Source organism: Saccopteryx leptura, chromosome 2 (genome assembly GCF_036850995.1).
Source record: "Saccopteryx leptura isolate mSacLep1 chromosome 2, mSacLep1_pri_phased_curated, whole genome shotgun sequence".
NCBI classification, from domain to species: domain Eukaryota; kingdom Metazoa; phylum Chordata; class Mammalia; order Chiroptera; family Emballonuridae; genus Saccopteryx; species Saccopteryx leptura.
The window spans coordinates 116,062,691-116,080,038 of NC_089504.1; the positions used below are offsets into that span (position 1 = coordinate 116,062,691).

General features: G+C 40.8%; 1 protein-coding gene across 1 annotated transcript in view; it reads left to right on the forward strand.

Annotated features, from left to right (window-relative positions):
* Window positions 1–17,348, forward strand: part of NDUFA9 (NADH:ubiquinone oxidoreductase subunit A9) — a 36,500-nt gene that overhangs the window by 8,229 nt on the left and 10,923 nt on the right. The window contains exons 4-8 of the mRNA XM_066368613.1: window positions 2,218–2,309; window positions 2,832–2,973; window positions 7,010–7,112; window positions 12,569–12,636; window positions 13,795–13,871. Of these exons, the coding sequence (XP_066224710.1) occupies window positions 2,218–2,309; window positions 2,832–2,973; window positions 7,010–7,112; window positions 12,569–12,636; window positions 13,795–13,871 (482 nt within the window). The remainder of the gene's footprint in view (window positions 1–2,217; window positions 2,310–2,831; window positions 2,974–7,009; window positions 7,113–12,568; window positions 12,637–13,794; window positions 13,872–17,348) is intronic.

The following is a 17,348-nucleotide window of genomic DNA, read 5'->3' on the forward strand; positions in this document are numbered from 1 at the left end:
GACTAACTAAGCCACTGGTTGCAGGAGCCGAAGAGGAAAGAGAAGGGAAAGAGTGAGGGGAAGAGAAGTAGATGGTCACTTCTCATGTGTGCCTTGACCGGGGATCGAACCTGGGACATCTGCATGCTGGGCCGGCACTCAGTCCACTGAGCCAACCGACCAGGGCTGTAAATTTCTTGTTTCTAAAGTGTTTTTTTTCCAAAATTTTATTCTCTCTCTCTCTCTCTCTCTCTCTATTTTTTCTTATTCTTTTGTCTTTTTACTTCTGTTTCCAAAATCTTATTCTCAAATATCTTGGTAATATAGTTGCAGGAGCTTGGGTTTTTCCTAGTGTTTTGTAATTTAAGATTATTGGTCACTTTGTCCTCAAAATTAAAATATTTTACAGGTGATAGGTGAACACTTACTGGCTTGCAAATGTGGAGTCATTGGAATTGAACTGCATGACCCCGTCCATTCTGTCCACAGATACTTATGGCACGTCTGTGATGTGCCTGGGGTTGAGCTATGCTGTGAGCATGTCTTGATGAGCAAGTGCACAGGGAGCTCACAGTCTTAGGGAATGCGGACACAAAACACCAGCAAACACATAACTTTGAATAGAATAATGTTTATGAAAGGGGAAGTCCAGAGAAAGTAAAATTGAGGTGGACGGGGACCTCACTGTATTACTGTTGTTTAGTTTTGAGAAGGATGGACGATAGTGTGAGGTTCTGATATCTCTGCTTCAGTCTCTGTTGAAACTGCTGACTGACTGTCCTCCTGGTCTGACCGGGGTTCTTGGGCCATACCCCAGGTGGTTTCCCTTTGATTCCTTCTCTCCAGACCTCATTCTAGGGCTGTTTATGCAGTGAGGGCCTCAGACTCTTCCACTCTCGAGGTTTCTTTTCTTTTTAGATGCTTCCTCTTTCACCTTTTCCAGTTTTGCTGAATTTTTTTTTTTTTTTAGCTCTTTATGTTTAGAGCTGCTTGCTGGGCTTTTTTTTGGGGGGGGGGTTGTTTGTTTGTTTGTTTGATTTTGAGTAGGTCACACACTGCTGTAGGTTTTATGTATATTTTACTAAATCTTCATGGCAACCTCACGAGTTCGACTGTACAGTACTTTCAGATGTTCCCTGGAGGTGGAGGCATCTGTACACTGTTAGAAAATGGCAAACTGGGACTTGCATTCCTGTCTGACTCCAGAGCTCTTACTCTGCACTGTCCCTTGCTCCCTGCTCTCCATCATACGTAGATTTGTGACTGCTTTCTCCTGCTAAGGGCTCCCTCTTTTTGTTTTTGACTCTGATTTCTATAGTAATCCTTTCATTCTTTTCTAAATTACACAGGCATTTGAGTGTGCTTGCACATGCTCACTCGTTTTCTCTCCCTCTCTCTCTTCTCCTTCAAAGAACTCTCCCTCCCCCCTTTCTCTTTCCCTTCCCCTCTTACTCTCCCTCTCACTCTGTTCACTCATACACACTTAATATTTGACCCTATAAAATGCTTTAAAAATTGAGTTTCCTGTTAACATAGAAAACGTTGTACCTTTCTCTGGGTTATTTAATTCCCAGTTACTGTTTTGAATAAGAATCATTGATCTTACTGGAGTCCTAACTGATGCTTAGAAGTGTCATTCTACACCCACATCTGCCATTGGCTTGCCCTGGAGTTTTAGGCAGGCCACTTCTCTTTGAGTGTTGTTTTCATTTCTTTAAAGTAGAAATGACCAGATCTGGGATTGCAAAGAGGAGAGAGTTAAAAAGAAATACGGAATTGTTATGAATGCTCCCAATTTATTGTTAGCTTTTAAGAGACCTCCCTTGGGTCTGTAACAGATTGCTACTCAAAGGGAAACTCAGTTTAGCTCCTAGATGATTCATGGTTCTTTGGCAAACTTTCAGGAAGGGAGACTTGATTACTGGATTCCTTTATAGACAGTTGGGTGGACAAAGATTGATGTGCCCCATTAAAAATGAATAGAATATTTTTATTATTTCTACCATTTGATTATCTGAATAAAGTGGGCTTTCACCTATTTATCTCCGAAGGAGTCAGAGAATCAGCAGGAGGTTTGAGACCTCAGCATATTCCTGCTGTAATAAATGGCACTGTAGTGTGACTGCAACAGATGGTCCACTTTGAAATTTGCCAGGAGGTGGGGGTGTGGCCCTACTGAAATGCTAAGTGCTAGCGTGCACCCTTCTGCTTTCATCTGATTGGCTCTTGCTGTTACAGGAATGGAATGGGAGAAACAAGGATTCCATCCGAAGAGCAGTGGAGCACAGCAATGTGGTCATCAACCTTGTTGGGCGAGAATGGGAAAGCAAGTGAGGCTTTGACTCATTTTTTCTTTGTTTAAACTGTCTTAGGCTTCAGTAGGTACTTACTGGGCACCATGTATATGTTAGGCATTGTAGTGGTCACGTTTTAAATTAGTTCCTCAAAAAGCAGCCATTTACGTACCAACCACTTGCGTGCCCAGTGGTTCCCCACCCCCAGGGATTGAATTGCATGAGTTCTGTGTGAGTGAGCGGAGTGATGTGCTGCGTGCGCTTGAACAGTCCAGTACAGCCAGATGCTTTCCAGCCTCAGCCTGGACTTCTCTGAGGACACAGACTCATGCATGCTGATTTGTAACTTTAGTAAGCCTTGAATTATATACAGTAATGACAGTGAGTAATCAGATAAAAATTAATTTTGATTTTGGGTTACATTATTGCTATTTTACAGTTTAGCTATTATGAATTCCAAGAGTAGTAATGAAAATCATCTTACCACAAAAAGCTTTGAGACCCTGATAACGTTAGGTGTTCTTAACTGATCCCTTTTTCTTTTTTTTTTTCTTTTAGAAACTTTGATTTTGAAGATGTTTTTGTGAAGATTCCTCAGGCAATTGCTCAAGTGTCCAAGGAAGCTGGAGTTGAAAAATTTATTCACATTTCACATCTGAATGCTGATATTAAAAGCTCTTCTAGATATCTGAGGAATAAGGTAACAAGTTGGTTTGGGAAGTGGTTCACTGAGCTGGAGTCTCCTGGCCCCTCTGAAACTTGAGTTCAACGAGAAGGGTTTCTCATTGACATGTCCAAGACTAAAGGGGAGTTTTAATTTTCTACACTAGAATTGGATTTGTGTGTGTGAGGGAACTGTGTGAAGGGGCTTCAGAGATGACTAGACCCTATAATTACATGCCTTTGCGTGCAGTTTCTTGAGCACTGCACATTGCACATCATAAATGCCAGAATGATTTCTGCTCCACAGAGTCATACCTGTGCCACCGAACCAGGGTTGGAGGACCATCTCTTTTCTGACACCTCTTGTATAGTTATGTCTCATGCTGCTTCTGAAAGGGTGATGTGAAAGTTGAGAATGAGCAGAGTTCCTTGACAGTGGCTCTATATTTTTGACTCACTGCCTTCTTTTATTGAACAAATTATTTCTGAAGCACCTACTATGTGATACATTGTCTTAGGCACTAGGGATACAAGAGTGAGTAAAACAGACATGGTCTTAGCTCACACTTTGTTTCTAGTCCATTAAGTAAAATAATTTCCAGTGCACCAGGAGTCTATAATGGGGAGAGAGGGCACTTATTATTTAGGAGCATTTAATTACTAGCATCAGAAAATTCAGTGTAAACTGGCTTAAATCAAGAGGGAGTTTATAGGTCCACTTACCTGGAAAAGTCCAGCGATAGGGAACCTGAGCCACATTGCTGCCAAGGCTCCTCAGGGCTTTAGCTTTGTTTTTCTGTGATTTTTGTGTTTAATTTTGTTTGTTTGTTCATATTTGGTATGAACCTTGTTTTCCATACTCACAGAACTGCCTGACAGTACACCTAGGCCTTGCATGTTCATGGTACACTGGAGAGAGAGAGTGCACACTGCCTGCCTCTGCCTACCGTTCATAGAATCGTCCGAATTCGTGATTGTTTGGAAGGCATGGGATGGGGGGAGTCTGATGAGAAGAGGGAAGAGTCAGAATGGCCAGCCCCTTGGCTTAAACCACTGGGTGGGCGGTGGTGATTCTGATGATTCTGTTGAATACGATGAGAGACACCCGAGAAGGACTAGACTGGAGGGCGGTGGTTCTTGGCCTTAGCTGCACATTAGAATCACTGAGGGAGTTTGAAAAGTCCTGATGCCTGGGCTGCACTGAGACCACTTCATCTCGACTCTCTGGGAACAGGACTTGGGCATCAGTATTTTTTAACTCTCCCTAGGTAATTTCAGTGTGCAGCAAAGACTGAGAATTACAATGTACAGAGAATGGAAGAGGATGATTCAGTTTTGGACTTGGGTTGTGTTTCAGAGGCGTGTCAATCATCCAGGTAATAGGGGTGAACGGGCTTTATGATTCTGCAGCTCAGAAGAGAGGTCTGAGTTGGAGGTACACATTAGGGACTCAGCAGCATTTGTTGTTAATTGAAGCAGTGAGGAGATACGACAGCTTTGTGTGGAAGCATGGATTGAGAAAATGTTGCTTTGCTTCATGCACCCAAGTTTGTAGATATAGTGGTGAGAACTTGATGTGACTTTTTTCTGCTGCTCTGTTATCTCTTTGGATTAGCAGGTGATATCATTTACTGGAAGGAAGAGGGACATAAAGAAGAAATTTGAATAGAATAGAAAATGTTTGAAATTGTCACATAGAAGAGTAAAGTAATGACAAGAAAATACTCTGTGGGAAATGTTCAGGGCCCAGTTAAACTGCTGGCATGAATTTAGTCATGTGCCACTTACGGGGTTACATTCTGACATGCATCGTTTTGCGATTTTGTCACATGAACATCACAGAGGCACCACACACACCTGGATGGTATAGCCTACTACACACCTACTGCTCCCAGGCTGCAAGCCTGTACAGGATATTACTGTACAAAACAACACGGGTTTAAGTCAAGAACAAGTAAAAGTATGCATAGAAAGAGTACACACTAAGATAACAATAAAAGTAGGTATGGTAAATATGTAAAAAAAGTAACAGTTGTTTACTATCATTATCAAGTATTATAGACCACACATAATTGTATATGCTATTCTTTTACATAACTGGCTGCACAGTAAGTAGGTTTGTTCACACCAGCATCACTGCACACATGAGAATAATGCATTGCACTATGACTTGATGTTAATTTAAGATGGCTACGACATCACTATGTGATAGGAGTTTTCAGCTTCATTATATGGGCCCACCATAGTATATGTGGTCTGTTGTTGACCAAAACATTATGTGCGCCTGACTGTATAGTGATACCACTTTGTGATTTTTTTAAATTTATTTTTTATTAATTTTGATGGGGTGACATTAATAAATCAGGGTGCATATGTTCAGAGAAAACATCTCCAGGTTATTATTATTTTTTTTTTTTGCATTTTTCTGAAGCTGGAAACAGGGAGAGACAGTCAGACAGACTCCCGCATGCGCCCGACCGGGATCCACCCGGCACGCCCACCATGGGGCGACGCTCTGCCCACCAGGGGGCGATGCTCTGCCCATCCTGGGCATCGCCATGTTGCGACCAGAGCCACTCTAGCGCCTGAGGCAGAGGCCACAGAGCCATCCCCAGCGCCCGGGCCATCTTTGCTCCAGTGGAGCCTTGGCTGCGGGAGGGGAAGAGAGAGACAGAGAGGAAGGCGCGGCGGAGGGGTGGAGAAGCAAATGGGCGCTTCTCCTGTGTGCCCTGGCCGGGAATCGAACCCGGGTCCTCCGCACGCTAGGCCGACGCTCTACCGCTGAGCCACCCAGCCAGGGCTCCAGGTTATTTTGACATTTAATTATGTTGCATACCCATCACCCAAAGTCAAATAGTCTTCTCTCACCTTCTATCTGGTTTTCTTTGTGCCCCTCCTCTCCCCCACCCACTCCCCCCCCTTTCCCTGTAACCCCCACACTCTTGTCTATGTCTCTGAGTCTCATTTTTATGTCCCACCTATGTATGGAATCATATAGTTCTTAGTTTTTTCTGATTTACTTACTTCACTCAATATAATGTTATCAATTTGTGATTTTTATTTCTTTAATTTCTTCCAGCTCTGAGGCAGCAGGAGTGCATGGCTCAGAGAAGGAGGATAATGGGGTTCTTCCAGGATTGGGATTTTGCCTGGTGGGTTGGAGAAAGGACATAGAACAGGCAGTTTATATTACTGGTGAGAGAGTGATTGAGAAGTTGGACCATGAAATCTAATCTTAGACTAGAACAGTTTGGATGGGTGGATATGGAGGAAAGCAGAATCTGTGGACCCGAGTTTCTGAGAACCCTCAGGATTATCCTCAGGAACAGATAGGCAGAGAACGAGCAGGCTGGAAGCATAGGGCTGTTATCTGAGGGGAGGGTGTCTTCATTTAGTGCCTTCAGAGGAAGGGCACTTTCCATTGTTGATGTGGTTTGTGTCCTGACCGAGTTGAGAGTGCAGAGGTGGCCTGAAGAGGTGGTCATTGGAGTCGAGATGCTCAAGAAACTGAGAGATCCAAGTCCACTTGGACACGGATGTCACCCACAGTGGTAGTGTAGGTGGAAAGGAAGTTGGGGTGGAAAGGAAGATGATACTCTGCAGTTGAACGAGAGGCCTCGTCTAGGAGATGAGTCAGTGGGAACACGTGAGGGCAGGAAGCTTAAGAAGCCTAGCCCGGCCTCCTCTGGGAAGGTGCACACTGCTGCGGGTCCACCATGGTGGCCTGCTCAGCCACGCTCTCCTTTCTCTGAAAAGCTGCTAGGTTGTTGACACAAACCAGAGACTCTGTAATTAGAAGGAAAAATGGAGGCTAGAAAAATTCTACTTTGATTTTTTTTCTCCTGTGTAAGCTTTCCTGGAATAAATATGAGAAGAGACCCAACAAAAGCTATACAGGGCATTTTTATTTGTGATTTAAAGAAAATTTCTGTGTAATTGAGATTTATGAATAGTATGGTTATCTTAATCTGGAGGAATTTATTACCTTTGAAATACAAGTAGCATCCCGATAGTGGAAAGAATGGAACCTTTTTCCACTCATCTCAGAGCTCTGTTTTGTTTGGTTTGTTTAGGCTGTTGGAGAGAAAGAAGTAAGAGCTGTATTTCCAGAGGCCACTATCATAAAGCCGTCAGACATCTTTGGACGAGAAGATAGATTCCTCAATTATTTTGCAAGTGCGTATTCTTTCTTTTTTTCTTTTCTTTCTTCTTTTTTTTTCCTTTGGTGGAAGGAGGGGAAACAGTGAGGCAGACTCCCACATGTGCCCCAACTGGGTTCCACCTGGCAACCCTGTCTGAGGCTGATGCTTGAGTACTGAGCTATTTTTTGTGCCTGAGGCTGATGTGCTCAGACCAACAGAGCTATTCACAGCGCCCAGAGCTACACTTGAACCAGTCGAGCCACTGACTGCAAAGGGAGAGAGGGTGGGGGAAGAAGCAAATGGTCACTTCTTCTGTGTGCCCTGATTGGGAATTGAACCCGGGACATCCATATTCCGGGCTGACACTCTATCTACTGAGTTACCGGCCGGAGTTGCATACTCTTTCTTAATGGTAGGAGAGAGAAGAGAGGACACTGGTTAACCAGATTGAAGTTAAGCACAAGCTATGGTAATTAGTGTTCTCTGACTTGACAGGTTAAGATTATACTTTTTCTCTTCCAGTTGCTATTTTTTCCTTGAAGGTCATTATATTTACCTAGTCAACATGGTCCTTCTCAGAATCTTTATTACTGTATACCAGAAGAAGCATCTTAAATGAATGGAAAGAGCCTATAGAAGTCAGAGACCTGAGTCTGACTGGTCTGTGATTTTGGCAAGTCTCTGAGTGGCAGCTTCCTCATCTGTTAATATGTAGATAGTAATGTCTACCTTAAGAGTGGTATATGACTTAGACGGAGTAGCCTCTGTTAGATCAGCTGGCACACAGCTTATGCTTAAATGCCTTCTTCATTTATACTTTTCATATGAAGCCTGTTTCTTACTGCTTTCTCTCTTTTAGCCTGATTGCCAAGTCTCTTCAGTGGTTTTCAACTGCTGGTCTGCAAATGGTGCCAGTCTGAAAAAGTTATAAAGATTGTGGAGTCTATACTCATGGGTCTATAATCTCCATATAGCATCAGGGTGATTAACTCTTTTGTGGACCAGCAAGAAATTTGCCTCACTGGTATCTGTTTGCAGACAAGTGGTTGAAAACCACTGTTTTTGATGTTGATTTTTCAAAAGCAAAGAGGTAGTATCACTCTTTGTCAGACACATTTATTAGGTATCCTTGTTAACAGCAATTTCTATGGAATGGGATTAGAAATTAATAAATACTAATTTGGCCACAATAATCTAGAAATAGTTGATATGTAAATTGCTTTCAGAGTCTGGGAGACGTTTTATATTTGCTTTCAGGGTCTTTGTTTGCTAATTAGACTTGTCTTGGCAGAGAATATCAGTGTCCTTGACTAAGTGATGAGATTTTGAGATTTTAGGGGTAAAAAGATAGATTTCCTGATACTTCTATGGAGGTGGAAGAGGAGAATACAATTTTTAAGTCTGAAAAGAAACCTTTAGTTTCCAGTTCTACTGAATTACCAATTACTTGATTCACTTATATGTATATTGGGAGAGGATCTGGAGGTTAGTGAGTTCCTTTTTTTGGTCATTTGCTTCCTGTTTCTCCTCGTGGGCTGTGTTATTTCTGTGAGTTTTCTGTGTATGTCTTTTGCCCATGTGGAGATGTTTTCTTACTGCTTTATTTAGCTTTTTTATCTATTAAAGATATGTGTACTATATTTACTGTGACCTTTTTGTTGGCTTACTTACTTTAAAATTTTAATTTAATTAACAAAGACTATTTTTTAGAGCAGTTGTAGGTTTACAGAAAATCTGAATGGAAGACAGAGCTCCCATGTATCCTTTAACAGCCCTCAGGCTTCCCCATAACAGTTTCCCCTATTAACTGTTCTCTTGTATCAGTATTAGTGTTGTACATTTGTTATAATTGATGAGCCAATATTGGTACATCATTATTAACTAAAGTCCATAGTGTACATTAGGGTTCATTCTTTATGTTGTATGTTCTGTGGATTTTGACAAATGTATAACAATATATACTTACTTACCATTAGAATATCTTGTCAGAATAGTTGCCCTGTCTTAAAAATCCCCTGCGGTTCACATTTAACACTTGGCAAACACTGATCTTTTAAGCGTTTCCATAGTTTTGCCTTTTCCTGAATATCATATAGCAGGAATCATACAGTGTGTGGCCTTGTCCGATTGGCTTCTTTCACTGAGTAATGTGTATTTGAGTTTCCCCCATGTCTTTTCATGGCTTGATCGCTCATTTCTTTTTATAGCTGAATAATACTTCATTGCATGGGTGTGCCACAGTTCATTTATCCAGTTTGTGATGTTTTTCAAGATGATGTCTATCTAATTTGGATGTTTTTTATCATGTGTTCCCCCACCCTTGCTTCTGTCCTTTCACCTTCTGTGTTCTACTTTTTTAAAAGTTGTGGTAAAACTATAATACTGTACATAATACAAAAATTTATTATCTTCTTTTGACTGGATTGTGTCCCCCACAAATTCATTTCCTAAGTCTGTAATCCCCAATGTGACTGTGTTTGGAGATAAAGTTTTTATCAGGTAAATAAGGTTAAATAAAATAAGCTCATAAAGGTAGGGTCCTAACCCAATAGGATTGGTGGTCTTATAAGAAAAGAAAGATTCTCTTTGTACCACCTGTGTATATATACAAGGAGAGGCCTTGTGAGGACACAGCTGACTGTTTGCAAGCTAGGAGAGAGTTTTCATTAGGAACCCAAACAGCTGACATCTTGATCTTGGACTCTCCAGCCTCCAGAGCTGGGAGAAAGTAAATTTCTATTGTTTAATTTAGGCTTTCACTCTGGTATGTTGTTATGGCAGACTAGGACACCATCTTAACCATTTCTAAGTATACGGTTCAGTACTGTTATCTATATTCACATTGTAGTCCAACCAATCTCTAAAACTTGTCCTTTTATAAAATTAAAACTACCAGTATATGCACTAAGCAACCTCCCATGTCCTCCTCCCTCCAGCCCCTGGCAACCACCATTTTAATTTTTATCTTTGATTTTGACTAGTCCAGGTACCTCATAAATGTGTAGTCACACAGTGTTTGTCTTTTTGTGGCTTCCTTCACTGAGCATAATGTCCTCAAGGTTCATCCATGTATAGCATGTGACAGGATTCCCTTCTGTTTAGGGCTGGATTATATTCCATTGTATATTATGTGTAGTATAGTCCACATTTTATTGATTTATTAATCTGTCAGTGGAAATATGTGTTGCTTCCACCCTTTTGCTATTGTGAATAATGCTGTTATGAACATGGGTGTACAGATATCTCTTGAGACCTTGCTTTCAAGTCTTTGGGGGATATATCGAGAAGTGGATTTGCTGGATCATGTGGTAGTTCTATTTTTGATTTTTTGAGGAGCTGCCATACTATTTTTTACAGTGGCTGTAGCAGTTCACATTTCCACCAAATATATAGGGTTCCAATTTTTCTATGTTGTCATCAATACTTGTTATTTTCCGGAGGTTTTTTGTTTTGTTTTGTTTTATAATAATATGAGGTAGTATCTCTTGGCTTTGATTAGCATTTCCCTAATGACTAGTGATATTGAGCATCTTTTCCTATGCTTATTGGCCATTTGTATATCTTGTTTGCAGAAATGCCTATTTACATCCTTGACTCATTTTTAATTGTTTTGTTGTTATTGTTGAATTGTGGAAGCTCTTTATATATCCTGGATACTAAACCCATATTAGATATAGGATTTGCATATATTTTCTTTTATTCCTTAAGTTGCCTTTTCACTCTCTTCATTGTGTCCTTTGAAATACAGAAGCTTTTAATTTTAATGTAGTCTGATCTATTTTTACTTTTGTTGCCAAATGCTTTTATTGTCATATGCAAGAAATCATTGCTAAGTCCCATATCATGAAGCTTTTCCCTATGTTTTCTTGTGAGGATTTTATCATTTTAGCTCTGGTTAGGTGTCTGATCCATTTTGATTTAATTTTTGCATATGATATAATGTAAGTATACAACTTTATTCTTTTATATATGGAAATCTAGTTTTCCTGGCACCATTTGTTGAAAAGGCTATCATTTCCCCATTGAATGCCCTTGGCACCTTGTCAGAAGTTATTTGACCATCTATATAATGGCTATTTCTATTCTACTCCTTTGATCTGTCTGGTTTTTTTTTGTTTTTTTTTTTCCCGGAAGCTGGAAACAGGGAGAGACAGTCAGACAGACTCCCGTATGTGCCCGACCGGGATCCACCCGGCACGCCCACCAGGGGGCGATGCTCTGCCCATCCTGGGCGTCGCCATGTTGCGACCAGAGCCACTCTAGCACCTGAGGCAGAGGCCACAGAGCCATCCCCAGCGCCCTGGCCATCTTTGCTCCAATGGAGCCTTGGCTGCGGGAGGGGAAGAGAGAGACAGAGAGGAAGGCGCGGCGGAGGGGTGGAGAAGCAAATGGGCGCTTCTCCTGTGTGCCCTGGCCGGAATCGAACCCGGGTCCTCTGCACGCTAGGCCGACGCTCTACCGCTGAGCCAACCGGCCAGGGCAGATCGGTCTGTTTTTATGCCACGGTTTTGATCACTGTATACTGTTTTCTACTACTGTAGCTTAAAATAAGTTTTAAAATTAGGAAGTGTGAGACTGCCAACTTTATTTTTCTTTTTCAAGATAGTTTTGACTATTCACGTTTCCTTAAGAGTCCATATGAATTTTAGGATGAAGTTTTCTATATTTCTGTGAAAACACCACTGAGATTTTGGTAAGGATTGCATTATATCTGTGCATGGCTTTGGGTACTGTCGACATTTAACAGTATTATGTTCCAGTCCACGAACATGACTGTCTTTCCATTCACTGTGTCTTTAAATATCTTTTGGTAGTGTTTTATAGTTTTTACTGTGCAGGTCTTTAGCCAGCATGATTAAGTTCATTCCTAAGTATTTTATTCTTTTTGGTGCTTTAATAAATAATTTCTACTTAAAAAATTTTTTTGAAAGCTTTTTTTGCCTTTATATTTAATCTACTTGGGATTTGGTTTGTTTTGGTTAATGATGTTATGTGAGCCATTTCTTTTTCTTTTTCCAAATAGTAGAATGAAGGTCTCAGCACCACACAGTAAATAATTTTTCCATTTTCCACATATTTGTGGTACTGCATTTATCATGTACTAAATTCCCATTTTTAACTTTTTCTGGGTTACATGTGTTCTATCACTGATCTGTCAATGCTATAGTCCTTCTTAAAATGGAGTGCAATGTTTTTAGAGTTCAGTCTTGGAAGTGGCCATATATATAGCATCATAGAGAAGACAAGAAGCCAAACTATTTGACCTCGTTCCCTTTCTCTTCGTGTCCTTAAATAGTATGTGGCCTTTTTAGTTTCCATATTTGTTTGCAAGAAAAATAACTGACTGCTTATTAGTTTCCTCAGAGTCAATCTATATTTATTTCATTATTTCTGTTATACAAAATGATTGTGCTAACCAGGAGTACCTGGAAGTTGGTGGGTCTTGTAGCAGTGTAGGCCTTCAAAGAATGGTTCTCTTTCTTCTGCCAGATATCCGCTGGTTTGGTGGTGTGCCTCTCATGGCCCTGGGCCAGAAGACAGTGAAACAGCCAGTCTATGTAAGTACCGAGGATGAAGGGGCTTTTGATTGGTTTTCTGTTTTTTTTCCCTAATACTGTAACTCTGTCATTTTCTTCCTTGTCAGTTTACTTCAACTGATTGCCTTTCGATTTACCTAGGAGCTACATGTATTCTGTGTCTTCACCTGTTCATTCACTTAAGGAAAATGTATTAAACCCTTAATGTGCTAGGCACACTGTATGTGTTTTGGGGGCTATGGAGATATTAACTATACAGACACAAGTTGCTATCCTCAAGATGTTCTCAGTTAGAGGCATGTCAGAAAAGCAATTATCATGCAATATGATGAGTTCTGTGATAGGAAAAGGGGTTTACAAAACTATGTCAGAGGGACACTTAATCCAGATGAGGGTCAGGGAAGACCTCCTGAAGAAGTGGCATCTCAGGTGAGACCTTAAGAATGACAACAGTAGGTCAGATGATGAGGTTGGGGTGGAGTATCCTGTGCAGAGGGAACAGCGTGTTCAGAGGCCCGGAGGTGAGAGAGCACGTTGGAGTCCATATTCAGTTGAACTAGGGTTTCTAAGCTGTGGCACTATTGGCATTGGGGCCAGATAATCCTTTGTTGTAGGGGCCATTGTGGAATAGCTCTAACCACCAGATGGCAGTAGTATTCCCTCCCCATCCCCAAGTTGTGACAACTAAAAATCTCTAGGCATTTGCCAAATGTCCCCTGGGTGCCAAATTCACCCCAGTTGAAAACCATGAGATCTGCAACCATATAAAATTATTTTTTTTAAGTCAGAGTGGTAGAATATAGGCAAGCCCATGTGGTTCAGCCTAATAGGGGAGAGAGCTTAGTAACAGGCGAGTGGAGCTATGTGGGCAAAGGCAAATCAGAGAGGTTTTGACAGCCATATGAAGGTAAACATGTTCTAACTATAAATGTATTTAAAAACTTCCCATGTGGAGTTATTTGAGCCCTTGAGAATTGTGTTCTGTAGGAAGCTTTCTGAAAACAGACATGCCATTATTTTAATTTATCATGGTGTGTGTATGTGTCTGTGTGTGTGATTCATGTGACCTGCTTTTATTCCTTCTCTTCCTTCTTCCCTTTCTCCTTTAATTCCTTCTTTCCCCTGACTCTGTTTTCCTCTCTTTCAGTGATCACTTGAACACGTTATAATTTCTTACAGGTTGTAGATGTGTCCAAAGGAATCATTAACGCAATTAAGGAGCCAGATGCCAGAGGGAAAACTTTTGCCTTTGTTGGGTAGGTGGTTAGATATTGATTTTCAAACCGTTACCCATTAAAATGAAGGAATTGTGATGATTTACAACAATGATTTCTAAACATATTACTCACTAACAGGTTTATCTATTTCATTTTTATAGTGTCTTCTGTATTCCAAAAATCTCCCTCCCTCATCCCTTAAGGCAGTGTGTGTCAAAGAGCTGTCCAGAGGTCACCATTACAGAATCTCCTGAATGCATATATTAAGTCAGAATTTGAGGGAACCTAGGAATCTGCTTTAATAAATGACTTTTTTTTTGTCACCAAAGGCTAAGAACCACTGCCCTAGACGATTATATATACTTAGTTCAGTGACCACCACAAATGGTTTTGTACTGCTTCCTGTGATGTTTTTAATATATAAAAGGGTATTCTAAATCTAAAACACAAAAGACTTTTAGGGAGTAAGTACATTTATAAGTCAAATTAATTTTGCTAGAGTATCTTATACCCCAAAAGGTTGAAAATGGCCAGTTTAGGGTAAATTGTTAAAGGTGTGCAAGATTACTCTTTTGTTATATGCTCTCTTTGTTGAAATTTGTTCTCCATAAATATTGGACACAGTTAAACTATGTGACTTAACCTGAAATTATTAAATTATGGCACAGTTAAGGTTAGAACCTTTTTACTGAATAAGCTAAGGCTCTATTTACCAAGTCCAGAAGTACCAAATCCACCTAATAATTGGCTCAAAACCCCATCATTCTGTGAAGGAAACTAGTGACATCTTTGTTTTGTGAAATACGGGGATATGATTCAACAATGAAGGGATAGCCATAATTCCTAAGAAATATTTGCTTCTACAAAAAAAGACTTATTTCTCTAAACCAGATACATAGTATTTATTTCCAGGATTATGAATTCATACATTGTTATGTTTCACTATTATAAATTTAGTAAAAAAAATTTTTTGGTGCCAAAAAAAAACAAAACATGTATTGTGTTTCCATGTCAACTAGCTGCTGAAAGATATATGTCCCTCCTTGAGTTTCCAATTTTGGTACATTAGCATGCAGTCAGTTATGTACACACAAACATATGTTTAGCACAGGTTCCATAAAACACAAGACTCAAACATCATCAGGTTGTAGTCAGGAGGAGCTTAGACCAGGATTCTAAGGAACAGAGGAACAGGAATGGCTTTACAGCCCTTGCTGGCTTGCCTCCCGGTGGGAGTGGCTCTGGGATGAGGCAGCCATGTTCTTTGGCTTTGCCCAGCCACTTGCTGTCTCTGCTAGGCTCTGGTGAGTCCTACTTGTTTGGCACAGTGATGGGTCAGGTAATGCTAGCCATGGCAGTGTAGCATTTATCTTGGTGAAATTGAAAACATGCGTCTTTACTTCTCTTTCTGCCTCTTCCGCTCCAGGGAACACTTGGCTTGTTTTCTTGACATTTTGAGGCTAAGCAGAGGCATAAGACCTTAATTTTGCTTCTAGTTTTTTCATAGTTACTAACTATATGATGTTGGTCCCTTCAGTTTATCATTCATTTGTTAAACACCTGTTGATACACACATACATACACAAAACTGTGAGAACTAATAAACAAGTTCAACATAGTCACAAGGTACAAGATCAACATAAAAATCAGTTTCCACACATTAACCAATAAACAATCTAAATTAAAATTTAGAAGGTAATTTCATTCATGATAGTACCAAAAATAATAAAATACTTAGGTATAAACTTGGCAAGAGAAGTAAAGACCTGTACAATGAAAATTACAAAACATTGCTAAAGGAAATTAAGTAAGACCTAAATAAATGGAAAGAGATCTCATGTTCATGGATTGGAAGATCTCATGTTAAAATGCCAATTTTCCCCAAATTGAACAATATATTTATATTTTCAGCTTAGTCCTAACTATCAAAATTTCAGCGGCTTTTTTTATTTTTATTTAGAAATTGACAAATACTAAGTCTGTAGGTAATACAAAAGGACCACAGTAGCTGAAACCATTTTGACAAGAAGAAGTTTGTAGCAGTTAAGTTTCCCAATTTCAAAACTTACTATAAAGCTTCAGTTATCAGATGTGGTACTGGCCCTGGCTGGTTGGCTCAGTGGTAGAGCATCGGCCTGGCATGCAGAAGTCCCGGGTTCGATTCCCAGCCAGGGCACACAGGAGAAGCGCCCATCTGCTTCTCCACCCCTCCCCCTCTCCTTCCTCTCTGTCTCTCTCTTCCCCTCCCGCAGCGAGGCTCCATTGGAGCAAAGATAGCCCGGATGCTGGGGATGGCTCCTTGGCCTCTGTCCCAGGTGCTAGACTAGGCTCTGGTTGCGACAGAGCGACACCCCGGAGGGGCAGAGCGTCGCCCCCCTGGTGGGCGTGCCGGGTGGATCCCTGTCGGGCGCATGCAGGAGTCTGTCTACTGTCTCTCCCCGTTTCCAGCTTCAGAAAAATCCAAAAAAAAAGAAAGATGTGGTACTAACATAAAAGTAGACATAGAGTCACTGAAACACACTTGGTAGTCCAGAAGTGACCTGTATGAACAGTTGATTTTTGACAAAGGTGCTGTAATACTTCAAAGGGTAAAAGACCATCTTTTCAGTAAATGGTACTGGGATATCCACACGCAAAATGATGAACATTGACTCTTACTTTACACCATATATGAAAAAGCTCAAAATATACTAGAGACCCAAATGGAAGTGTTAAAAGTTTTGGAAGAAAAATAAAAAATCTTCTAGACCTTGGGTTAGGCAAAGATTTTTTTAGATATGACAAAAGCATACTGCATAAAAGAAAAAAAAAATGGGTAAATTAGGCTTCATCAAAATTAAAAACTTGGCCTGACCAGGCGGTGGCGCAGTGGATACAGCATTGGACTGGGATGCGGAGGACCCAGGTTCAAGACCCCAAGGTCACCAGCTTGACTGCGGGCTCATCTGGTTTAAGCAAAGCTCACCAGCTTGGACCCAAAGTTGCTGGCTCGAGCAAGGGGTCACTTGGTCTGCTGAAGGCCCGCGGTCAAGGCACATATGAGAAAGCAATCAATGAACAACTAAGGTGTCGCAACGAAAAACTGATGATTGATGCTTCTCATCTCCGTTCCTGTCTGTCCCTGTCTATCCCTATCTATCCCTCTCTCTGACTCTCTCTGTCTCTGTAAAAAAAAAATAATTTTTTTTTAATTAAAAACTTGTACTTCAAAGACAACATTAAGAAAATGATAAAGAGGTGAGGAGGTCATCAGCTACAAGGCAGGATGGGGCGGATCAGATGTGTCTATGGAAAGTGAGGACAGAGAAGACAGGAAGTTCTCCCTGGGGAGCAATAAAGGGCACTCCTGGGGGAGAACAGGAGGGCTGCAAAGCAGAACCGAGCCTTCCATTTGAAGGAAGTGGCCACAGGTTGAAGGTGAAGCCAGCTAGCCCTGTTGTCCTTTCTCTACAACTCTTGTCACGCTGGTAGTTCAGGCATGGAGAAGGCAGGTACTTGGGTTAACCAGATGGATAT